At 35.5% G+C, this 27,768-nt stretch overlaps 1 protein-coding gene across 1 annotated transcript; it reads right to left on the bottom strand.

Annotated features, from left to right (window-relative positions):
* Window positions 1–1,289: 1,289 nt before the first annotated feature.
* LOC143258401 (uncharacterized) lies at window positions 1,290–27,635 on the bottom strand. Its single transcript, XM_076517294.1, has 5 exons — window positions 27,268–27,635; window positions 26,796–26,985; window positions 10,592–11,775; window positions 8,948–9,111; window positions 1,290–1,565 (listed from the first exon to the last, which is right to left on the bottom strand). The coding sequence occupies exons 2-5, from the start codon at window positions 26,971–26,973 to the stop codon at window positions 1,403–1,405; spliced, it is 1,689 nt and encodes a 562-aa protein (XP_076373409.1). The 5' UTR covers window positions 26,974–26,985; window positions 27,268–27,635; the 3' UTR covers window positions 1,290–1,402.
* Between the last annotated feature and the right edge of the window lie 133 nt (window positions 27,636–27,768).

Raw genomic sequence — 27,768 nt, 5'->3', positions numbered from 1 at the left:
TTTTAAATACTTCAATAATTGAGATATTTTTGAGACTGGTCTCCATAGATGCGTTAAATTTATTCTGTCTTGTTACTTTCAAGTAGCAAAGCAGTTTTTTTTTTTATAACATGATTACCTGTGATCAAACTAACATTCATGAGAACATGTCTGGAAACAATAGCTTTATTGACATATATTTTAAATCTATCTTTAAAAAATATTGATTCTTTCTACTGCTGGAGCAACTTAAAAATATATACATATAATTTTTCAGTAACAAAAGGACTCAAAGTAAACCATAACTGGTACTTGAGGAAAAGTTTGAAAATAAACATTTAAAATTTTTATTGTACCCTTAGTGGTAAAAACTGATTTTCAATTCCCATGTTGGGCACAGCACATAGCCCATTGTGTAGCTTTGTGCTTAGTAACAAATAAATAAGCAAGCTCTTTCTTTGTTTAACAATGAGAATAATGGGTTTCCATTCAGACTTGTGGTTCATTTGTAACTTCAGTTTGATGTCTAATTATAACACAGAAAAAGTTTTGCTTATCAACAATGCAAATTTCAAAATATTTTAAGAAATTTTTAAACAGTGCTTTTATTGGAAATGTTAATAAATTTTGTTAAGGTTGCATAAAGCTTCAGTAGATATCTCAGCAAAAACTTAATGAATGGGATCAGGTGGAAGTTGAAATTATTTCAATCATTGTTTAAAAATGAAATGAGATAAAATGTTTTGTATATTTTTCTCAATTTCTAACATAACTGGAGTAATATTATGGAAATAGCTTGATCAACAGTGAAAAAATATTAAACCCAAAGTTGGAATTCATGCATTATAGCTGTTTTGTATGTGTATGAGAAAGTTTGTTTGCATAAAAAAAATTAAGTAAAACCCTAAAAGCTTGATGAAACATCTACTTTGGGTAGAATACAAAAAATAAGTAATGAGAAGTTTTTTTTATTAATACCCAAACATGATTTAATGGTCAAGGTATTGAATTGGAGTCTGCAGTTTGAGACATGAAGCTATTAAAACTTGCTCTATGTCTTGGTATTGTTTGATGTACTATTGTATTGGACTCATCCACTTCCTGTTTTCCTTGAGATTCCAAATCATCATGGATTTTTATTACACGTTGGTTGAAAAATGTGTCAACTTCCTTTATAAAAACACAACAGGTAAATGCTACAATTTCAAAATAAACTCAAAGCTTTAAAGCAACAAACCTGAGTACAGCACAATTTAAAATTAAGCTTTCTAAAACCTGCAGTCATTCAGTGTGACAGATATAACTTGATATTTTTTTAAGCCACAAAAAAACATTTATTGTTTAGTCATGTCTTGTGCTATAGCTTGTTTTCACTGTTCCATGGATAAGGTAGAATTCTTATCCATCGAGTATGATATTTTTGTTACAATGTAACACCAAAATATGCCTGGAATGTTCGTTTAAGAATGTCAGCTTGTCTTTGAGCTTGTGACAACGTGAATGATTTTCTTTGTCGAAATCCACTTCCTTGGTTATAATCAGTTCTTGCTTGTTTCCGTTGCTGGGCATTTTTACTTCTTAACCATCTATAAAAGAAAATGGGAAATAAATTTAGTTATCTCAACAGATCAAGTATATTTAATTGTTAAATGAATTAATAAACAGAACTTATATATCATCAATCACAAACTGTTATGTTCTAATGCTTTATGAGCTATTTGGATTTTATTTATTAATTTTTCAAAAGATGTGCTTTACACTTCAGCAGGGTTCAGAGTTTATGGACTAGGGTTCATATCATTAAAACAGCTACAACATATACTTCATGTAACATAAACATAATGCTTATACAAAACCAAAGTATGCAAGTGTAAAATAAAAATTATTATGGTTGTAAATACACAAAAAAAGTTAAATTATTTAAAGGAAACTGATTTTAAAATTGATTTTTTAATACTGACAATAAAGAAAAACGAAATTATAAATAAGATGTTACAATAATCAATGGTAAAATAAAATTTAGCTTTGATCTTAATGTCTGCCCATATTCAAACCTTTTACTTCAAAATACTTAAGGTGTAGTATGCTCATGTTCACTTATTATCTTTCTTGTAATGGCAGCAGCACAACTACATGGAGGTTCAAACAGAAATTATATCATGGAATTTAAAATGAAAAATAAACTTTAACTATATACAATGCAACACAAAGACAACAGACAGTACTTTTATATTGCAGTGTTAAAGTTGTATACTGACCTATTGATAACCTACTTTTCATTTTCCCAGTTGTGCTATATGATACTTTATTTTTCAGTGACCTTATTGATGTTGATGGAGACATTTCTTGTTGGTGTTTTCTTAGTGTTATGAATTAGGTCTATATCCTACCAGTGGAACTGTGCTGGAATTTGTGTGTGAGCTTTTGAACTAGTCAACTACTAAAAACTTGTAGTTACATCTTGTTTTTAATTTCAGCTTTGCTAGGACATCATGTGTACAATAAGATTCCTTCAGCAGAGGTTAGTACATGTCATCTGGTCAGACTATCAAGACAGGCTAAATCCATAATGTATATTTTGAATACTGCTGGTGAGAGCAGTGATCATTAAGACAGATCAGTACTGGTGATGACTGAATTTAACTGCCAGCTTCCATGCTTAATGTATGTTCTATTAGTGAATGCAGCTATAACTCATACACATTAAAATGATGCCACTCCTGAGAATTTTGTCACCAAGGATGGGCAGATAGACTATATAGAGCCACTGCTCAAGTGTTCTGAACAACTTCAAAACCTTTCCTTATATCACAAGCACTTATACAGGTTTATTTTCCACTTGTAGCAGTTTATTAGGTAAACCCAGTTACATCCTTCTCTTCAATGAATTTTTAGATGAGAATGACCCTTCACAGATTTGATAAAAGCACCAAGTTTCATAGATGATATCAATTATTCAGATATGTTGATATTGCAGCAATACCTTTAAATAAGATGGCTTCTGAAAGGTTAAAATTATTACACCACTTGGACCTGGCGTGCATCTTTAGACGTTTGTTTGTTTGTTTTTGAATTTTGCACAAAGCTACTCGAGGGCTATCTGTGCTAGCCGTCCCTAATTTAGCAGTGTAAGACTAGAGGGAAGGCAGCTAGTCATCACCACCCACCGCCAACTCTTGGGCTACTCTTTTTACTAACAAATAGTGGGATTGACCGTTCCATTATAACGCCCCCATGGCTGAACGGGTGAGCATGTTTAGCACGACGGGGATGCGAACCCGCGACCCTCAGATTATGAGTCGCATGCCTTAACACGCTTGGCCATGCTGGGCCATCCTTAGACGTACTTGTGGCTCTGTGCATCATATCCAGAGTTGAAGATAACTTCCACATGTGTACATCATCATAGGTGAATAAAGACTACTGTAGCTTGAGCTTCTCTTGCAAGTCAACATGGTCATGTGTACATGAAAGCTTTGACTTACTCTTAACTGGTATAGATTGAGGTACTGTTATTATCCTAAACAAGAAATTGCTATGTCTTTTAATTTCTGCATCAACCATAAATTTGTGGGAGTGATTATTAATTTGCCCTTGCTTTGTAATTCATTCCATTTCATGCCTCACAGTTTGGGAGCTGGTCACCTGCAGAAAGCACAGATACTGTGTAATATTTGCTTTTTCTGTCTAGGTTGGTTCATGCCTTATCTACATGAGCACAAGCTGAGTTTGACTGCTTACTTTTCCAGGGTATAGCAGAATCACTTTTATACTAGTATAGCTTTTTGCATAAGTTGCTGTTTTTATTTGACTATGGAAATACACTTGAGGACATTACATTGCTAAAAATGTCACCTTGTATGGGTTTCTAGACTGTTTTATACTACTTTTTGTCTTCATTTTAACACAACCTTGACCTCTGTTTAGTTGCATTATATGCTAACACGGCAGAGGGCGTTTGCCCCAGTTGGTTTGATTAGGTTTAACAAACTTTGCAAGCATTTGTTTCATACTTTGTGTTAACTATTTTACTAAACCATCAGACTAGGAACAGTGAGATGAAGAGTGTGTCTTCACCTCACCTAACACATTACAAAACTCAGTGGATAGTAGATTGTTCTCCTTGTTCAGTTTGAATATCTTCAGGTGCATGAAATTGTGTTATCTAATGCTCTGACAACACATCACCCATGATCTGTGCTGAAGCATCAGCTAATTGGTAAGCACACACCAATTACCATCATTCAATCCCTGAGAGAGGACCAGTAATATAAAGGGATGTTTTCTGTAGAAGTGACTCATCAAGAATATTGGAGTTCACCCTATTTAGATTGGCTTTTCTTCTGGGTAAAATGCATCATACACTACTTACACCATTGTTGAGTATAGTAACTAAAATGCAATCGGTAGAACTACTATCAGATGTTGGCTCTGGTGCATGGTAACCCCCTTGGTGCCCTCTAGTTTTGTGTCATACAAAGTGTGGAAATTTTCTGCCTTAGAACTTAGGGGAATATTAGCTATAGTTGAGGACAGTAAAACAATACACCTTCCTGCACTTAGACTGCTTGTACAAGTGCTACATGTTATGTATGTTTATACTTCATTCCTCAAGTTGCGCGAGCTGAGTTTTGTCTGGTTATACTGGAAGGAGAGTGCACAATAGTTTGTTTTTTTTATTGAATGTGCATTGTTTGTACTTGCGTGATGTTAAAATACTATTGTTTGTCCTAATTGATTGTCTGTTCCCAAGGAAAACAATGGCATACTTTTATAGCAAATCACTGAGTTCTGTCACTGTTAATTGCAAATTATTTGAACAGTTCTTAACCAGTAACCTTAAATATGTTGACAGCCATGTACTTCTTGTCTTGCTACTTTAGGTAGGATGAGATTAAGGCAGCAATGGCATTAGCACTGGTCTTGATCTTCTCCATTTTATTTGCTGTACCACCAAATATCTGACTGCTTGTAATCACAGAAAAATACCATGACTTCCATCGTTCCTCAGACAAATTGCTCTCTAAGCTAATGGTATTTGCTTTCTGGACAGTAAACTGCTTTATCACTACATTACAAGGAACTAACAATTAGACCTTATCCACTTTAAATCGTATAACACACTGTGATTCACTCTCCAACATGCACTCGTACTGCCTGCTGTTCTCGGACCTAGTTTATCCCATCTGATAATTTCTGTTGTACAAACTGTACAGCTGTCTCATATATATATTCATGCCAAAACTGAGGTGAGAAATAACTAACACTGTTCTATGAGTAATACCTCTGACATAGCTGGAGGTGTGCCTCTCCATTCACATTTAGTGTATCACCATTAGACAGAACAACATCAGTATTAATTGACTGTATTTTCACAAGTACCTGAGATAGCTGATGTGAAAACCATACCTATTGGAGCAAGATGGTTGCTGCTGCACCCTAAGTCAATATTAACTGACTACTCTCACAAGCACAACTGATCTGACCACCTTTTGGAGCAAGATGATTGCTGCAATCCTCCAAGTCAGTGACCAGACCCAACTTCCGTTAGTCTTCTAGAAGTGAAGTAGAAGCAAATGCTGCTGCTTATTAGTGTTTCTGTGCAGTTTGTCAGAACTTAATGTCTTGTATTACGAGGTATGAGTAGTTCACTTTTTAGTGACCCAAAAGTTCAACCCTTAACGATAATATACTTTGTTCCTGGAGTGACATCTAAAATAATCACGGGAGGCTGACACAAACATTATAAAAGGACAAAAAAGTTGTGACTACTTACTGGAAACCAGAGCAGTTGTGTTGCAGTATGGGTGGTTAGTTAACTCTTGACATAGGCCAAGCATGACATGATGCAGGTATCTCAGTAGGACTGCACTCTTGATCATCTGGTGCAAGATCTGCTTTTCCTCATTCACGGGTGCCTATAGATTTGGTAAGAGCTTCTCATCTTTGGACTTCTGGCTAACACTCGAGAGACTCTCTAACATAAAATATATGGTTTTGTGGGCGTACTCAGAGGCACCCAACAACCATTAATCCTTGTCCATGAAAAGCAAAATGGTTAGTTGCCACATGCAGCTCATCCATTGACTTTGCACAATACTAGGTTTTTCTGTGACTCAATATCGCTCTGGCATAGTACCTCATTGCCTGGAGAGGCTTGCAACTAACAAACTCCCCAGTTAGTGCCTGCTATCTCTTCAGTATCTGGTGGACTTTGAATACCCATGGCACCTCCAGTCTATCTTAACAAGTCATTGGTGATTGAAGGTGGGGTTGTGTTGCTGTGGTTTGCTAAAGTGCGAGAGACACTTATTCATTCTTAGACAAATCTAACAACACCATGACAACTCTCAATACTCCATGTCTCCCTCAAACTAAAATTGACCCTCAGAGGCAAAACTTGATCAACCATACTGATTCCATGGCTACATCGATAAAAATGTTACAAACCTTCACAACATTGATAAAACTATGAAAGGATTTCTTCTAGACCCAACAACTCTTTTGAACAACTGTCTTTCCTTAGTTACCAACTTTTCCTCTTTAATGTGTCATTCAACTTGCCAAAAATATCATTTCTCCAAGAACAAAATATTTTTTTAATTTAATAGTACAAAAGTACACATATTAAAAGAAAGCGTAAAAGTCCCCAATAACAATCCTGTGGTCAACGCACAAATTTTCTTCCTCCTATAAACTTTATGTAATTTTAAGGCGCATTAATTTACCTCGAGAGTTAAAAGATAGGTTTTGCAGAACAAGAGGAAATACAATAATGAAATGCATTGTAAATTAAACCCGAAATATCATGTGTAATTGAATTTCAATAATAGAAACTGAGAGCCGTCTTTCCTATATGATATTCAAATGGTCGTCGCGTATAGTACGTACATCCTTTCGTAAAACCACTTGATAGCTCAGAAAGGAACACTTTCAGTGGATAATATTTTGAGTAGCCTACCAGCTTGATTGTTAATCTTTGTTAGTACCTTAGAACCCCCACATCTGAATAAACATTTGGTTCCTACTACTTATCAGAAAAGCAATAAAATGTAAAAAGAAATGTTCTTTTCAGCTCTGTACAATACATTTTGTACTAGCAGCATGCCTCTACCCTCAGCAGAGATATCTTCTACTCCATAGACAACCTTCTTCACCTTTAACTGCTTGCTATCTAATCTGGTGGCAAAACAGCTAAAGCAAATGTATTTTGTGTATTAATGGTACCTCCAGTCTTCCTCTAGCTATTAGTGATAACGAAGAGCGGTGAGGCCCACTCTTGCTGGTCAACAACAATTTGGGTATTTTAAAGAAACCTCCTCTTGATCTAAGGGATTCCAAACAGTAGGCCATTGCTGCAACCTCAACGACCACTTTCTGTGAGTAAAGATTACTTTCAGGGGAAGAACTCGATTAGAGGTTTCAGGCGGACGTTATCCTTCCTGAACTTGTAACCAACTAGAGACTTTGTACACGAACTTTTATAGCAGCATCAAAACATTTTTTCCTGACCTCACTACGTTTTCTCTTCATCTGGCAAAGAATGAACGGATTTCTAAAATCACTGATGATCCCCTACGTGGAAGTTTCCAGATTCTTCTAAACCTAAACACGGAAATGTTCCTTGAGAATGTAAAAACAAAACAAAACTAGGTATCCAACGATATCGCCTGCGTGAAGGCCCAAAATTCCACCTGAGAAACGTTTATTGACCATATACAACTAGCATACGAAAAAAGTAAAGTACTGTACAAGATAGGAATTTATATATGTTACATATAAAGATATATACTCCAAAACACGTCGCTATGTGCTTAAAAGACTCTGGAATCGGACACATAGCCACCACACCCCGAGAATAGTATCGATCAGGGTTTTTTCTATTCTTATTTTTCAAGACACCAATTGGTGATTCAGGACGGTGTGTGTCAGTATCAAGCGATGCCTCCAAATGCTAATATCTAAAAAGTTTTGGGTGCCGGATCCAATCACCACGCCCTTCAGTAACACAGCAGGATGTCTGCAGACATACAACGCTTTAATCTGGATTTCGATACCCCTAGTGAGAAGAGCATAGACAGTTCTTTGTTTAGCTTTGCCCTTAATTACAAACAAAGTACTACAACACCTTATAAATATTGTACTGAAAAACAACAACATGGTTTTCACGAAGTAGCTGAATTAAATGTGTGTGATTTACATAAGATTATTTTCTATCGTCCACCGATTTTTCCCACTTAGTTTAGATTTACACCAGGTAATGGATGTGGTATGCATAGGTATGTAATCATTAACAAAGCTGATAATACTTCTCATTCGAATCCCTGTCACCGAACATGCTTGTCCATCAGCTGTGGTAGCGTTATAATATAACAATGAATCCCACTCTTTCTTGGTAAAGGGGTAACCCAAAAGTTGGCTGGGGGTGATATTGACTAGATCCTTTCCCTCTAACCTATCACTGTTAAACTAGGGATGGCTAGCACAAATAGTCCTCGTATAGCTTTGTGCGAAATTCAAAACAAATCACTATAAATGTGTCTCGGGACGGCTAGTATGGGTATTAACGCTTTTACTAATAAAGCAGAGAAGATTATCTTCAGGTTCACAAAGAGAGAGTTTGCAACTGAAGGTTGCCGTACATATGCTTTAGGAACGAGAGTGTAAACAGGTACGGGATTGTAGGGGGCGTTGCTATTGTATCAAATTTTCATTTTAATCTACGTGAGAGTGTCAGCTCGGAAAATAAAATCACACCAAGTATCAAACTAAGAATTTTAATTGTTAAACCCTTAAATTAATTATAAGTGAATCTCTCAAGGTCTTTGAAATTTGAGTCTTACTTTGGTCTCGCACTTATATAAATAATACCAATATAATTTACAATTATAACTTATATTTATTAATACTGTAAACAAAATCAGCTTAACAAATGTTTAGAAAATTATTATTGTTAGTTAGCTCTTACGCCTTGTAAGCGTTTTGTGCTTCTTCTTTGCTTCTCATAGGCTTAGCTTCTACAGTTTCCTGCTCTTCATAGAATTTTAACATATTTTCTCGAAGTTCTTCCTCATCTTTTCTCGCTAACCACGCTCTAAAAGCTCCCTCTGCGTCTCTCCATTCTTTACGAGGCTAGAAGTAAAAAAAAAAAAAATTACTATTGTCACACTTGTTTATATTAACTTTGAACACCACATGGAACTGGAGATTCAATCAAGAATTCTCGTAGAATTAAAACTGAAAATTTGGCCTGACTTTGCGGATGTCAATATACTTTTCAGGGTTCATAATGCTGCCATACATAGTTGTGATTGATATATATAGGAACTTTTACCATAAACATGGCAACGAGATATGACAATAATATTTTAAAATGCAATATTTCTTGACGTTCATTTCTTTAAGGTTTCGGCCGATTGTGCACTTCTAAAAATATTTGTGCCTTAGGAACAACTAAACCCTAATAAATTTGTGGCTCTTGAATTATACCTACACCTATACGCTGCATTCCAAGTATTTGATTCGTTCATGATTACCAGTATGTTAACAGTTAAGTTCACATAACTAAGTGGCGTACATGAGTCATAAAAATGCAACTGCTATATTACCTACATATCATAAGATATCTAACTACATCATTTGTGTACTTTTATATTTCAGTTCATGATTTAAAATATACAACGACTATTTAATGTTCTCAAATACAGAATTTTAAACATAAATGTTTAATGCTTTAAAATACTATATCTACAATTTAAGTTTATTTTACAATCCCACATACTTACAGGCATAAGAAACTAACAGGGCCATAAACAAGGTTTATGTGGTGAGACACTTAAAACGTAAAAAGCTTATGCATCTATTTGTTAGTAACATAAAGAAATACAATTAGTGCTGTGGTTGATAAACACAGTATTTCTGGGGCCGAAAAGTTCTGATGCTTAGGCTGCCTAGACAAAGGTTCGTGGTTCGCATTCCGTTGAAGCAAAAAACACGTTGTGCACACTGGGGCCATGAGTACACTATAAGATTGTTGGTAACATCCCAGACAACAGTGACCAAAAGGTTGGCGATGGGTGCTGTTGACTAGCTACCTTTCCTCTACTCTATCAGTTTAAAATTAAGGATGGCTGTGCGCAGGTACTCTTAACAGTTTTGTTCAAGATTTCCGAAAAACAACCAGTGTTTCTGAAATGTATTCGACAGACTCGAGTGAAAGAGCACAATTTTTAACGGTTTTAAAAGTAGCATATGTTAGGCAATAGAATGAGTATTCGTATTTGACAAAATATAACGAAAACCTGATATTATTTAGTTGAATTATGGATATTGTGTGTGTTTTTTTATTATAGCAAAGCCACATCGGGCTATCTTCTGTGTCCACTGAGGGGAATCGAACCCCCTGATTTTAGCATTGTAAGAATTATGGATAGGGTGTTGAACTTTAATTATGAAAAATTCCTAAATTATTTCATTTATTTATATAATTTTCGTGCTTGTGAGAACTGTTCTTAGTTAATGATGTCATCTTTGTTATTTTTGTTTTATTTTAGCTGGATAACTTGCAACTAAATTGATTAATACAAATATATTATTTTTCACAAACACGCACCTTTGTGCCTGAATAATTCAGGCAATTTCCCTGTTTTTTTACTTTCTTTTGCTCAAGCCAGGCTTTGAAAGCACTATCCGCCAAATTATGTTTCTCTTTCTTTCTTTCGCTTTCTTCTTGTACCTTCTTCTTCTTTTCCTCCAATTTGTCCATTGTTTCCTTACGAAGCTCTTCACGTTCACGGTCAGTTAAACCGTACTGAGAACGTGCATTACCTCCATAATTTGGTAGTTTTCGTCGGAAGTCCCCATTCGCAGAAACACTTTGACCAATATTACGATCTCGGTCTCTCGCGGATTGTACAAGTCTTTTCCCTCCCGATATCACTGATTTCGAAGTGGTTCTAGCTGACCTGGGTCTCTTCATATTCACAGGAGTTTGACCTTTTTCTCTGTTTTCTGACCAGTTTGTTTTATTAATTTCACTGCCATTAACTACACGACAAACACGATCATTTTTAGCTTTACTTACATATTCCAACGTCCTACCACTGAGAGAGCGACAGTGAAGCTGTACTGAACTGTGTTCTGTAGTAGAATAGTCTGAGCTTAACGCACACGTTAAATTTCGATTTTCTATGGTAGTACTAAGTAATACTTCATTATCGTTTTTTGTGCTGGAACATTCTTTGTCATGTAACGGGAACCCTCGAGATCTTTCTTCACATAATTCATTTGCCTTGGAATTATCAGTACGATCTGACTGCACCAAACGACCTTCAGAAAAATCCGTAACCTCTTTTTCATCTTCTCTACGGACTTTATTTTGCTCTAGTTGTACGTCGGTACCAACAGCTCTACTCTCGTGGGCGTCTTCCAATAAATGTTCTTGCGATTCAATAGCATTTATTTCTTCTTGATTCTGACAAGTAGATTGTTGTTGCCCATTTACAATATTACTTTCCTCTGGGTCTTTTTCTTCGTCTTCTGCTGATTTGCTAATGGAGTCTTCCTCAAAGTCAGAGGGATAATCTATACTGAGATAGTACTCGGCGTCGTGTCCTCCCTCGAAACTGTCCGAAAAGTCAGAAGGTGTAGGAGATGGTGGTACTATTAAATCAATCAAGTCTTCTTTAAACTTCACTCGGACTTCTCGGTCGCATTTAACAGGAATGGGGTCCTCTTCAAAGTGGGCATTAATTTCCTGTAATTTTTGTTCGATATCATAGGGAATATCTGCAAATGCTAAAACAATGAAAAGTCATAAACAGAATGTTGTTTACCCTTTTTATCTTAATTATTTATAATTTATTCTACTAATTCCAGTAATATTCCCATATTTTTACTCGTTAAAACTAGTAATGGGATAAATCGAGATTATATAAAATGCTTTAGTCGAATAAAACTCTTTCAGAGGAGAAAAAAAATCGGATATATTTTTTATAAATATCTTAATAATTTTTATACAAATTGTAGGGTGCCTCAAAGAGAAAATAAGGTCAAACTTGTTTTAGATAAAAAAAACAAAACTTTTCAGTTAAATAGATCATAGGCTTCATTTTGTAAAAATCAAATAAGTGATTACTGACATATTATTAATAATGTGCTTCAAATAATGTAATTATATTCTCGGTTGTATAACATTTATGGAAGTGTTTCGACACTGACAGTCAGAGGACGAAATAACCAAAGTAAACTTCCGGATCCCGAATGTTCATGAGCCCACGGAAAAACATGTGATCTAAAAAAACGAAAAGCTTATATTTTTTATTATGTTACGCTAAAAATTATTCATTGTTGTTGTCTTAGTGCATTGCTATTCAGTTGATTATCTGCACTCTTTCCACCGAGAAGAATCGAACCCCGGATTTTACCGTTGTGAGACAGAAAATTACCGCTGACACACCAAAGGACACGACAGCAACAAAAATATTAAAATTTATTATACTTTCTCAACGTATTTTCTTTTAATATATGTTTTCCGATTGTAAATTATATGTAACGAGAGGATACATATAACGGTGTGATTTTTCTGTGGTCCCACACTTCTCCGCAGAGACCAGACCTTGTTGTGAATCTTTTTTTTCTTTGAAAGAAAATATCATTTTGAAGTCACTAACACTTCCTGTTTGGTCAACAAACTTAGACATAGGCTTTATAGTTATCTGTTTTGTCTTACCACTTAACTAGAAGTTGATGTGTTTTTTTTTCATTAAGTGTTTGGGTTAAATACGTGTATTTAACACTATTCAAATTAACAACCAGTATTGCGCTGGCAATTCATAAAATAAATAAAACAGCCAACAGGGAAGTAAAGACTGAATGAGTTGCTAGCTGGAGGTACCGTTGTGAGGAAAAACAATTCTGTTGGGTAATTTGTCCGACTAATACGAGATACCAACACTATACACCAAAGAAAACAAAAACTTCAATGTCTAGAGACTGTTATACTTCTATTGTTACCTCAGTGATGTCAAAACGTAAATAATCAAGTCGTACCAGAGGTTTTCGACCTATAAAAGCAGCTGTTAGCTGTTTCATCTTTAAAAGTGAATTGGTTTATTTACTCATTGACAGACTGGATCAGTATATTACTTTTGTTTTGTTTACTTTCTTTTTTGAAAAGTTTTTCTTTGCTTTTTTATTATTGGCTGGTAATTCCTGTTTCATCCTGTACTTAAGCTTTTTAAAGGAACACCAAATTTCTGTGAGAAAATTGACATAAAGAGGTAGTGATAAAATTGTTTACACTATAATTTTGATTCAAATTGTAATAGTTATTAATAGTACTCATAAAAGGAGATACTCCGTTTGAAACTGAGAATTGTTTGACACCATTGTTTTTGGCTTTTGAATTGTCATGTAATTGAAAAAAAAAAGAAGCAGAAGAAAGAAGAACAAAAAATTTAAACTTTTTGCTATTAAACGTACTTTTCACCTGGACGTGGCCAAGCCTGGTGGTTAAGGCGCTCGATTCCTCGTCATCGGAATGCTGGACCTTTCAGCCATGGGAGTGTTGTAATGTTAAGTTCAATCCCACTAAAAATTTGTAAAAAAGTAGCCCTGGAGTTTGCGGTGGGTAGTATTGACTACCTGTCTTCTTCCCTCTTTTCTATCACTGCTATATTAGGGACAGCTAGCGCAGATATCTCTCATGTCACTTTGTGCAAAATTAAAAAAAAAAAAACACTATTCATTTGATAAAGATCTAAAACAAATAATCAGCGATAGATTCTCCAAATGTTTGGAGACAGCATACAAATTACTTGAAGTACAAAATGGATTCAGAAAATTTAGACAAACAACTGATCATTTAGTTAGATGAACTGACACCATAGCAAATGGTTTAAACAAAAATAAGACACTGTCATATGTTTTCTCGATAACGATAAAAATCTCCGACACTGTATGGCAGAACTGTCTTAGGTTGCACGTGTCAGAAACGAACTTGCCGTGAGATATTAATCTATGGTTACCCCCTTTTTTCTGGAAAACAGAAAATGTAGATGGAATGTTATTTACTCTGAGGGCAGGCGTTCCTTAGGGAGAGGTAGTTAGCCCTGTTCTCTTCATCATATTTGCTAAAAACATGTTCCTGAAAGATCCTAATCACAGGTATTCCTAATAATTTGCTAATTCCGTATCATTCTAGAAAACTGCTCTTAATGCAACTGTAGCGGCTACAAACCTTGTTTGTTCGTTTTGAATTTCGCGCAAAACTACATCAAGCTATCTGCTCTCGCCATCCTTAATTTAGCAGTATGAACAAAGTAGCTAGTAATCACCACTCACCGCCAACTCTTGAGTACCTCTTTTACCAACGAATGGTGGAATTCAACATCACATAACGCACCCAGGCTGAAAGGGTGAGCATGTTGGGTATGACGGGGATTTGAACTTGCGACCCTCAAATTACAAGTCGCACGTCCTAACCACCTGGCAATATCGGACCTGCCACAAACTTACGGCCCTAATTAAATAGACTAGTTGGAGACTGCTAGAAATACCGAATTAAGCTGAATGTACCAACCAACAACCCAACTGGTAGTTTTTACCAAATTAATAAATCACAAAAAAAACTCACGAACACTTTATATGAACGGAATACTTCTCCAGACTGTTACATCTGTAGAATCCCTAAGATTCTACGAAACATTCAAGGTGTCTATGGTACGAAGTCTCTCAATGAAAGAAAATGTCGAAGGTTGTTTCGGAAATTCAGATCAGGTGACTACTGCTTAAGTGATACGCCACGTTCAGGTCATCCCGTTGAGTTTAATGATAACTTGTTGCTGGTTGCACTTGATGAAGATTGTATTGTAACAGTTGAAGAACTGGCACATAAGCTCAATTCAACCCATTCAACAGTTCACGGTCATCTACAACAGCTTCGAAAGGTGTAAAAACTTGGAAAATGGATCTCCCATGAATTGACAGTAGTGAACATTTGCACTTCTCTGCACTCTCATGAACATAACTCACCTTTTTTGGACAGTTTAGTGACTGGAGATGAAAAATGGATATATTATAAATATGTTAAGCGCTGCAGGCAATGGCCCTGTGCAGGTAAACTGGCTAAAGCATAACCTAAAATGGACCTCCACCCTAAGAAAGTCATGTTAAGCGTTTGATGGGATATTGTTGGTGTGATCCACTTTGAGTTGCTTCCACTCTATTGTTAACAGTTAGAGCGGTTGAATGTTGTACTAACAAAAAAAAAAGGTCTGATTTTATCAATCGTAAAGGTGTGTTACACCAGGATAATGCATGTTCCCATACAGCAAGAATCACATCTGCAAAGATTGAAGAGTTAGACTGGGAAAAATGTTCACATCCTCCTTATTCTTCGGACCTTGCCTCATCTGATTGCCATCTATTCCGAAGTTTGCAGAACTATATTGATGGAAAAGAGCTTGAAACACATGAAGATGTCAAAAACTACCTTCTTTATATTCTTTTCCTCCAAACCCCAAGAATTTTATAAAAGTGGCATCCAGAAGCTTTCAAATCATTGGCAGTAAGTAATTAATAATAATAAAACATACATTATTGATTAAATAACACTAAAAGCGTTTGAAATCCTTTCTCTTTTTCTGAATCTAAAATTGGACATTACTTAAGAGATGACCTGACAAAAACGTCACTTATTAAAGCACACTAATTTCCTACATCATCTTCCTTCAACTTCACGTACACTTGTGCGAAAATAGAAATAACAACCGATAGATTCCTACATAATAAGCTAAATTATTTTGAGAAAAAGTGGAGAAAAAATAACTTGTTATGCGAACTTGACAGATGATAGATACATGATGCACTTTTCCATTTGAAAGTATATGTATATAAGAAAAAAAAGTGAAAATGGGCCACAAGACCATTTTAACTCGACGTTGTTGTTATCATGACAGCTTAAAAAGGTTTATATCTAGATGATGTCATTTTAACTTAGTATACATGTGAAATGACACCTTGAACTGTTTGAGCAGTGTAGAACCTTACACAATCAAACGAAGAGATAGTTTATTTTTGCATTAATGTTACATGGACATGAGAGTGGAAAAGTGATAAATAAATGTTACTAGTCTATACTGCATATGCATCGTCTGAAATAACGGTTGCTAAAATGCACGCGTGTTTTTAGTTGCTAAGTAGCGGTTTTGCTCAAGTAAATAACTTGATCTCCAAAAAAAGTGTATTGATATTTTCAAAAGGAAACGGAACCTTCAGCAAACGTGAGCTAAGCGGTTATGTGAAAGACCCCTAGCGTTGAAGCACAGCTGTTCTTAGTTGTAAGCAACCGACTAGAGAGAGAAAAGCCAGCCAGTGAGCAGTACTCGTTGCACTAAGGTCTTTGTCCAGCTTTAAAGCGAATAATGGAATTTGCTGTAACTCACATAACGCATTCACAGCTAAATGTATGGTATTGAGCCACAGAACTTATAGCTTCGATACGCAGTTCGGTACACTACGTCACGCCCGATTCCTAGACACGTACTTAATGACAAGTATCAGTTTCATCCAGCCTTCACAATAAGTTAAGTCCTAATAGTGAATGCAGTTTTGTAGGGTAGGAACTACTATATGCCTTTATTGACGAGACTTCTCCCCCCATGATTTTATCCCCTAAAGCTTTATAACAACAATAAATAGTGAGAGTGACAGCAATATAAGAGATGTTTTAATAGCGTGCAGTAATTTAAATTTGACTAGTACTGGGGGATAGGACACGTTTAACACAGTCACACATATAGGTAAAAACGTTTGATGTACTAATTCATTATAAAGAAGGTAAGACAACGATATTACACTGTGGGTGTCATCACTGTGAAATGGGCAAGTAGCAACATACCATAATAGCACCTTTTCATCAACACTCGATAATAAGAAGTATGTCTTTTGGGTATAATTTATTTGTTGTAGAGCAAACCCTACATTGGGCTGTCTGTTGTGTTCACCACGGGAAATCGCAGCTCGAATTCTAGTGTTGGGAGTCCGTAAAATTACCGTTGTCCCGCCTGGGGACTCGTATGTTGTAAACATTTTTTTTTTATAGCTCAATAAGTAAAAATCTTGAAAGTGAGAAAACGTAACAATTCTATGTGTGTGTGTGTAACAGTTACATATACATATAACTAAATATAATTTTATGGGGAAAAACTGAAAAAGAAGTAATAACTAATTGCAGCCAAAATACAAACAAACATTTAAAATCATAATATGCGATTTTTTCGTTCCATCCCCCACCCCCCATATAATTACATTTAATATATTTCATCTGATGTTTGGATATGATTGTATATTTCGCACTATTCTTTCTTTTGATTTATTTTCCTTTTTGTAAATTTAAGGCTTTCTAACATATACAGATGCAAAATTCACATAATTATTCTATCCTTATTTGTATAATATTGATAATTAATTAAAATTTTATTCTCATGGTGTTTTATTATTCAACGTATTTAGAAATAACAAAACTGTTTTTACACTACTACCGCTATTCTGTCGTAACTTGATTTATTATAATTAATACTAGCTGTGGTACCCCTCACTTGGGCGGGAGTACTGTAAATTTATAATTAATGAAAGGTTATCTTAGGACATGAAAAGTTGCATCCATTATGTGTCATTGTAAAAAAAGCAGTCATAAAAACTACAAAGCACAAAATGAGAAATCGAAAGTCTGCAGGTATCTCTGCGTGAACCCAACTAACCTTCATGCCAACTTTGATGGAGGTCCGCAATAAGGAGCAAAGCAGTGGTAAGAAGTTTCCATAAAAACCTCAAAATGCAAAACTAAAAATTTGCATGTACCTCATAGATCTAATGAGCCTTTATACTAAATTTGGTGAAGATTCATCCAAAGGAGGGGAGGTAGTGGTAAAAAACGCAAAAACACCAACAGAAACCGAAAACCGTAAAACTAAAAAATTATATGGACCTAATGAATCTCTACACGAATTTTGGTCAAAATCCATCCAAACCCTGAGAAGTATTTACATGGACAAACAAACAGTACTATTATATTTATATAGATAACTAGTTACATGGACATACGACAGACAGTATTTTTACATTAATATAGATTTGTCAAATTTTATTTTCCAGTAGTGTTTACAACAATGACATTGACATAATATTGCGTCTTTGGACATGTTCGATAGCTTTTCGAAATTTACAAAGTAAAATAATGTTACGACCTGACAACTAACGCTAGCTCGAAAAACCTTCTTAAAATAAATATATAAGAGCTTAGCTATTGCTCAATCTATTATTTAATTCAAAATTTACAAAGGCCATCTATCTGAGCATAGATGACCCATCGCCATCTACCCTTGTTATAGGGTTTGACTGTCACTCTTATATTGCACCCAAGTCTCTTTAAAATGTTTTTGCGGAAATGGGTCGCGAACTATAAATAATGAAAATGATTCATTTAATGAATAAAAGTAGCCGTCTGATTTGCATGGTTCATAAAACGTATCATGTTTTTACATAACTGAAACGGAATACGTTAAATATAAGGAGAGTTTTGACCAATATATATATACACTTATGTGAAAATGTTAGAAGAGCTTTATAATATATATTATTTTAATGCATTAAATACAAAGGGAATCTTGACTGAAGTTACTTTTACATAAGTACTATTGTTTGTTTGTTTCTTATAGCAAAGCTATATAGGGCTATCTGCTCAGCCCACCGAAGGGAATCGAACCCCTAATTTTAGCGTTGTAAATCCGGAGACATAAGTACTAAATTTTGTTGTGAAAATTAATATTATAAATCATGCGGAGTTGATAACTCATCACTGAAGCTTTGAAAAGTTCTATTAATTTTGGAATTAATAGAAAACACATGTATAAAACACACACACATATACATATGTACTTACTTCAAGGTTTCAAGGTCGTCGTCAAGCGGAACGGACGTACAAGTCGAGAGCTGCGAGAGACGTACTATAGAGACAAGGAATATTTTGCTTAAGTGCTTTAGTTTCAAGTTTTACTTTAAAAGGTTTACCCTTAGTCCTTGTCAGGACTAGTAAAACGAATAGGATGAAGAGGAGAAAGATCGTAACACGATCTAATGGAAACGCGCTGACGAACGAAGAGATAATAGAAACGTTGAATGAGGTGATCGAAGGACCAGCCTCAGAATCCCTGGGCTAACAGTAACATGGATAACGCCACTAACTCTAAGAACACCACCACTGTTATACAATCACACGATTCTCCTCAATACAGAATCCCAACTCTGTTCATTGAAGGAATAAACAACACAACACGCATCCCTCAGATAGTAAAACAACTGAGGGCTTATTACCCGGGCATCCTATTTAAGAACATTAAACGTCTTCCCAACGGAAGAATTATGTTAAGATGCACAGAACCACATGAGTTTGCACATATTTTGGCCCACTGATGCCTTCGGGGTCCAAGCCACCATCAATACACCAAAAAACAACACGCCAAAGTTAACTGTTATTATCAGAGGTGTCGATTTCGACATCGAAGATAACGAGATCACGGAGGAGTTAAAAACACAAGGTTACGACATTGTAAAATCAGACCGAATCATCTCTTTCAGAACGAAACAAAAAACGCCACTGGTCAAGGTAACCGTGAACAATAAAGATGATCAGGACAAACTATTAAAAAACGGTTGTCTCTTATTCTTCAAAAGACACACGACCGAACCGGAAAAAACACACCAAAAGCCTATGAAACAATGTTACAAATGTCAAAGGTTCGGACACACGATTAATAATTGCATGGCCAAAGACAGATGCGTGAGATGTGGCGGACCTCACGAAGTTGCTCAGTGTCCTAATGAGCGTAACCAAGTGAGATGCCCAAACTGTCAGGCCCCTCACGCAGCCAGTTACAAAGGCTGCCCTAAATACACTCAGATACGAAACAAAATTATTTTCAAAACCACAAACAGTAACAAACAAACCCTCGACACTCATATCACTAAACCACCATTACTACAAACCCAAACAGACACACAGATCACAAACTCTCGGCCACAACCAACACGTACATACGCAGACGTCACACGCTCGAAAACAACACATACGTTCAACACCACAAATTTATTTGCAATGCTAATACAATTGAGTGAATTCCCTGTATTTGAATCAAGGCACGAATCACTCAAGGCTCTTTGTAGCCTTGCATGTTATTACTTTCATCTTCCCCATCTCAAACCACACCATCTTTCACTTAAAATTCATGCAAGGGAAGTAAAACAACACAATGATACAACACATTAAAATCTTACACATCAACTGCCAAGGAAACCTCAAAGACAAAAGGATAGAAATATACAACATAAACAAACATATAAATGCCAACATTATCATCGTATCAGAAACACTCTGCACAGAGAAACAAAATACCACAATCCCCGGATTCATCACGCACAGCATACCTTACTCAGAAAACAATAGAGGTATAATAGCCTACTTTAGCACAGAAATTTCGCATTTAATATCAATAGAAGATTCCTTTAGATCTAACATAAATGAAACCATTTTTTGCAACATACACTTTAACAACCGGCTAACTATTCCGATTCTAGCCATATATTGTTCACCATCTAAAGATATTGACATTAACTTCCTTCAAAAATGTGTAAATCGCAAACCCAAACCAATTATTATTGGGGATTTTAATTCCCCGCATACAGAACTAAGGGGAAACAGAAACACATGCAGAGGGTTGTGCATAAAAAATTTTCTTTTTAGTAACAAAATGCACCTAATTAACGACCATACACCTACACACTTTTCAGCCGCCAGCGGCTCATACGATGTACTTGATTTCATCATAGCACCCAAGGACACAGTAAAGAGAATCTCTAACTTCAGAGTACATGATGAAATCACCAGTGACCACTTCCCCATTTCATGTATGATTCACCCGCGCCACCCTGCCGTGGCGTACGTGACTCCCTCTGCATACACCTATACCAAAACTGACTGGCTCACTTTCAATGCTACACTGGACTCATACCTACCCCACCCAATTGAACATGCTAAAAACAAGACAGAACTAGACAATTATGTAAATCAAGTTACAGAAGCCATACAGAAAGCCACAAAAAACACAATCCCTAAAACAAGAAGAAAGCAATCACATAATCAATGGACTCTAACACCAGAAATTCACGCACTAATAATCAAACGCAGACAATTAAGACGAACACACTATATTACATGTGATCCATCTATCAAAACACAAATCAACAGAACAAATGCAAAAATTAAACAAGAAATTAAAACAGCAAAAGAAACTAATTGGCAAAACTTCTGTAAAAACTTAGAAAAAATCAAGAACAATCCAAAAGAATTTTGGAAAAACATCAAGAGTATTGCTTCAGACAAAAACACAAATCACCTGCTACAACATATCACACCCAACAATAAAATTGCAAGGACGGACGTAGAGAAAGCTGACTACTACGAATCCTCCTTTAGCGACCTAAATTCAGTAGACTTTGACACACAACACCAACATCATGTCAACAATTTCATAAATACAAACCAAGCTTCATTCTCACCACGGTTCCCTGGCGAGACACTAGAAGCATACTCAAATTCAATCAATAGAAAAGTAACCATAAATTAAATAAAAATTAATATAAAAAACTTGAAGAATACTTCCCCCGGACATGACCAAATTCCAAACATTATTCTGAAAAAAAGCTCTACTCTCCTATTACAACACCTCACAAACATCATGAACATTTCACTAGCAACTGGATATTGCCTTGACACTTGGAAAAAAGCCATTATAACCACGATCCCAAAGAAACAAACCAACAGAACTAATCCAGATAATTTCCGTCCCATCAGTCTGTTAAGCTGCCTTGGCAAACTGATGGAGAGAGTTATCTCCAACCGTCTTCTCCATTTTTGTGAATCAAATAACATCCTTCCAGAATCCCAAAATGCCTCCAGGAAAAACAGGCAAACAACAGATCACCTCACGCGACAAACCGAATCAATCTATAAAGCTTTCAACAACAACCAAGTAACCATTGGGGTATTCCTAGATGTCAAAAAAGCATTCGACAGCGTATGGCACAATGCCATCAAATACAAACTAAAACACCTGAAAATAAATCCCACTATAGTTAAATGGATTTCAAATTTCTTAACAGATAGAACAGCACAAGTAAAAGTCAATAAAACTATATCTAAATCATTTAATATAACCGCAGGAGTGCCCCAAGGATCAGTCCTCTCACCACTTTTATATATTATTTTCGTCAGTGACATACCTTTCCCAAATCTAACATACACGCATAATTCACAATACGCAGACGACATCGCTATCTGGAGCACCTCCAGAAACACAGTGATGGCCATGTTTCGCGTACAAGAATCACTAAACAACGTCTCAACATGGAGTAACAAGTGGAGAGTAGTGTTAAATCCAACTAAAACACTAGCAATCACCTTCTACAGGAAATTAAAAAAAACAAAGAAAAAATCTAGAAAAAATAAAATTATCACTCGGAAATACGACCATAAACATGAGCAAAAACATCACATTCCTTGGCATCACTTTCGACACAAAACTAACATGAAAAAAACATGTTAACAATATACACTCATCAATTAGGAAACGGATTTCACACCTAATGACTCTAACCAGTAGACAATCGAAATGTTCACCAAACACCATTATCCAAATATACAAGGTTTACATCCGTCCACTAATAGAGTACGGATGTCAAGTAACATACAATATGTCAAATAACACACTCCAGAAAATCCAAGTTCAACAGAACAAAATACTAAGATCTGCATTCAGTCTACCGTCATTCACTCCAGTAAAGTATATACATCAAATCAGTAACTTACTAACACTAAGAAATAGACTAACGGAAATATCACACAAATATTATCTAAAAGCAGAAAACAGAAACAAACTAACGGCATCACTCCACAAATTAACTAGTGCACCAACAAAATACATTTCACCTTACAACATATTTCAAGAATTACAAATTACACAACAAAGTATCTAAAGAATTAAACTCATGTTAATAATATGTATCCTCTTTTTCAGATATCGGGCACAGGACAGGCAAAACTTTCGGCGCCTGTCCTGTGAAAGTGGGTTTTCTCGGGGCACTCCCGTTTCCCCCCACAGCAAAAACTTAGGCATTGGATTTTTAGATCCCAGCACAGGCAACTGAGTCGGGTCGTTTGATTTCATGTTCATATTTACTTTGACTTCTGCCTTTCGGGACGGGACCTGGCCGTTCTCTCCGGTGCTGCTTTTGCCTCGGTCTAGGATAACATTAAGAATGACCTCCTTCACCCAAAAAAGAGTCGAAAATTATTTAATAAATAAATAAATAAAACTAAACCTAATAACCTTTCACGAAAGGGGACGAAGAGAAACCACAACGTTCCTGAACACCCCAGTTGGAGAGAGAATTCTTACGATTTTTCTCTCTCTAAACTAAACCCCTGCCACGTTAGTTTGCGTTTGCGTATGTACTTACTTAAAAATGCCCCCTCACTGGTAAGTCTCTTGACTTAAAATGCTAAAAATCGAACTTCGATACTCGTAGTGGACATAGCTCAAAAAGTCCACTGTATAGTTTTGTGTTTAACAATAGACATTTGTTTAAATTGTATTTTTCTCACATTATTTGGCCTGGCATCTAAGTAGCACGGGTTAAAATCCCTGTCGCCGAACTTGCCAGCTCTTTAAGCGGTGCGGGCGTTATAGTCAATCCCATTATTTCTTGGTAAAAAGAGTTGTCCAAGAGTTGTCGATGGGTGATTATTATTTGCTGCCTTCTGTCTTGTATTTCACTGTTAAATTAGAGACGGCTAGCGCAGATAGCCCTTGTGTAGTTTTGAGTGATATTTAAAACATACTACTCGAGTCATCCCAAAAAATAAATCACCCCCTCGAAAGTACTATATAATTTGTTTGTTTGTTTTTTTGAATTTCGCGCAAAGCTACTCGAGGGCTATCTGCGCTAGCCGTCTCTAACTTTGCAGTGTAAGACTAGAGGGAAGGCAGCTAGTCATCACCACCCACCGCCAACTCTTGGGCTACTCTTTTACCAACGAATAGTGGGATTGACCGTAACATTATAACGCCCCCACGGCTGAAAGGGCGAGCATGTTTGGCGCGACGGGTCGTACGCCTTAACCCACCTGGCCATGCCGGGCCACTATAAATTTAAACAACTGTTGAAAATGAAATGAAAATAACGTGCTTAACGTGCTTAAAAGAGAAATAACCTTTCTCTTTTAATTCAATAAAAGTAAAATGGCCAAAACGAAAAGTTAAAACAATTAATTAACGAACTAAAAACAACAACAAAATTTTTCAAAACTACTTATATTGAAAAACAATGGTTTCTGTTCGGAAAAACTCTTCCGATATTTTATCTACTGTTACTATCGCAAAACTAATAATAACCCGATACACTTCGGTTATAGCAGAACAAGAAGATATAGAAGCATTTTCAGTTTGCTTCACCAACGGTGTATAATGTTCTTTAAAAAACAGGACTGTTTAGTTGAATTAGAAGAATAAATACAAGTTTTTCAGAGTTTTTAAGTCAGGGTAACACACTTGTACATGTACTCACAAAATCGCTGACATATACAATAATATTTAAGCCGAACTTTGCTTTATTTGTTACCACGTTTAGCAAAGAGTTTCTCAGTTAAGGAACACCTTTGTACAGTATTAGTCTCTGAGGCGTATATAGTACGCATTTTCAACCGCGACTCATACTTCAGCTTTGAGGCTTCTTTTGTGTATGTGTTTTCGAGTACAAACTTTTAACTCATAATTCCGTCATCTCTTGACCAATTTAAGATCTAATTAAAGTTTTGAAGTCAGGAGGTCAAACCCTTTAGATTGAGGTATTCGACCACGTTCAAAGTCCCATAGATTAGCTTACTTTTATTGTACTTAAAAGAATTTCAGTTTGAGGGTAGGTTGGGAGAGATCCCAAAAATCGAATTTGGTATACGTGGGTCCAACGCTTGTTATTGTTGACGCACAAAAATATGACTAATGAAACGAGGGAAAAAAGTATCAGAGTTTAAGTCACTCTAATCCTGCGGCTATTGTGGATTTCAGCTCAAGAAACCTCGGAGTAAGCCTGTACTATTTTCCACTGGTGTATATAGATTGTTGTCATTCTCGGTTCTTCATATGTTTGAGTCAATATAAATTACCAAATACTGAACACAAGCAAAGTGGCGCCAGTGTAAAATGTATTTTATTTTGTTGCTGGATACATTTATTAATCACTAAGATCTTTAACAAAGTCAGCTTGTTCAGTCAAAATTCACTGAAACATTTGCTTTTAAAATTACATTTTGTAATTTATTTTGTAAAATATTTGTTTTTACTGAATAAAATGATATATTTTATCTATCTGTTATTTTTTGTAACAGCAGTTTATAAAATGTAACATATTCCTGGATAAACAAAAAATAACCGGGTCACTGAAAAGAACATCTTAACAAAACAAGTTAAACATTTACTGATAGAAATACTTGAATTTGAGAATACGTTTACCTCACGTTTTAATATATATCAACCAGGGTTCAATTATGACTTCTTTGTCTGTTTTTTTAATTTCGTGCAAAGCTACACTAGAGTTATCTGCGCTGGCCGTCCCTAATTTAGCAGTTTAAGACCAGAGGGAAGGCAGCTAGTCATCACCACCCATCGCCAACTCTTGGGCTCCCAACGAATAGTGGGATTGACAGTAATTTTATAACGCCCCTACGGCTGAAAGCGCGATCATGTTTTCTGTATTGGGATTTTATTACGAATAAGGTCTTCGATTCCTTGCAGTGGACACAGCATATATCTAATGTGGTTTCACTATAAGACAGTTTATAAAAAAAGAAACTCATGGTTTTTATTGTTTATATTTTATCCGAATCTCAGTTTTCTGAAAAAAAAAAAAAAGAAGACATTCTTCACCATGCGTATTTTGATATCACAGTAATTCATATATTTAAAAAATAGTAGATACTTTGTATTCAGAATTTTTGGCAGAACTGTACATTAAAACCTGAAAACTTGGATTTTTTGAAAGAAAAATGAGCACAATCGTTGGTGTTAAACATCTATCACTCTGTTGAGAAATGTATTTGAAATATAGGAATAATGATATATTATTTTTCACCAGTAAAATAATTGTATGTTAACAAATGTTGTATTTGTTACAATACAATAGCAATATCTGCATATTCATACATGTTTTTCAATATTTCATACAGGCGATCTGCTTAGCTATGCTTTAAACTTGTTCTTACCACAAGAGCTGTTATGTCACACGGTTTGATAATAATAAAGAATGATAATACTTCATAATAGGGATCGCAAGGATTAGTTTGTTTTGAATTTCGTGCAAAGCTACACGAGGTCTATCTACGCTAGCCGTCTCTAATTTAGCAGTGTAAGAATAGAGGGAAGGCAGCTAGTCATCACCACCCACCGCCAACTCTTGGGCTACTTTTTTACCAATGAATAGTGGGATTTACTGCCACTTATAATGCTGAAAGGGTGACCATGTTTGGTGTGACGGGGATTCCAACCCGCGACCCTCAGATTAAGAGTCGAACGCCTTAACCCACCTGGCCATGCTGGGCCATATATTTATGAGAGGAATATCATTACAAGATTGTTAAAACAAACATAAAGTTAAAAATTTATCAAACAAATTAACAATGTCATCAAGATACTACATAGGCTAACCTGAGAAACCACCATCTTCAAAGCCATCATCTTGGTCTGAATCTTCTTCTTTTGATTTTTTTGAAGCTAGAATATTTTCCATTTCCAAAAACTCTTTGGCATATTCTGAACTAAATGTGTAGTCATCTTCAAAATCTGATGCTTTTACACTACTTATTGTTGGCGTCTCCATAATCATTCACTTGACAAACTATAAATATGAATTTATTCACATTTTACGTAAATTTTCCTATACAAATTTTATTCTTGAGTATTTTATGTTTATATTTGTTTATTGATTCAGTAATTCATCAAAATTTTACTTTTGATGTACTCCGTGAGACAAAATCTGTTATTAGTTATTACTTATAAATATGAGAGGTTGAAAACAAATATTTTTAAAATGTGTATGGAAAAATATACACTCATAAGTTAAAATTAAGAGACCTACTGCATACAATACTAGTAGAAAAAATGCATTGGATAAACTTACTTCTGGCATCGCTTTTTAGTAGTCAGTCCTTCTGATCATATTTATATCAAATTCGAAACATTTTAACCAAGAATACACGTAGCAGCAGAGACTAAAACTTTCTGTACAAATAATTTTCACTGTTATAATAAATAACTTGAATCCTATTTTTCAAAGACAGTTCGTAGAATAAGACACGCCATTATTGTATCTTTCAGGTTATCACAAGCTGACTGAAAATTAAGTACAGGGAAACATAGGGGACACTATAGATGCAACTAAAATGTGTGTATATTGATCTTCTGACGTTTTCCCACTAGGACACTGTTGAAAGTATTGATTGTGCTGAGTCATAGTAACTAATTTCTTGGTAACATGACCTTTTGTAAAATAAATTTCTGCTTTAGCAACAACAGCAACAAAAATGCATAGTGAACAATATATAAACGTATTTGCATAATTATATTAATAAACAGAATATATTATAATATTTGGGCTTAAAAGTAAATCATATTTGCTTTT

Source organism: Tachypleus tridentatus, chromosome 8, assembly GCF_004210375.1.
Source record: "Tachypleus tridentatus isolate NWPU-2018 chromosome 8, ASM421037v1, whole genome shotgun sequence".
Taxonomy (NCBI): Eukaryota; Metazoa; Arthropoda; class Merostomata; order Xiphosura; family Limulidae; genus Tachypleus; species Tachypleus tridentatus.
The sequence above is the reverse complement of the archived record's forward strand: the minus strand, read 5'-3'. Positions and strand labels throughout refer to the sequence as shown.

Coding starts and splice junctions, on each gene's coding strand:
- LOC143258401 (XM_076517294.1), bottom strand. CDS start 26,973: ATGATTATGGAGACGCCAACAATAAGTAGTGTAAAAGCATCAGATTTT. Junction 11,776..26,795: donor TGAAGATGGTGGTTTCTCAG/GTTAGCCTATGT, acceptor TCATTGTTTTAG/CATTTGCAGATATTCCCTAT. Junction 9,112..10,591: donor TGAATTATTCAGGCACAAAG/GTGCGTGTTTGT, acceptor TTTTACTTCTAG/CCTCGTAAAGAATGGAGAGA.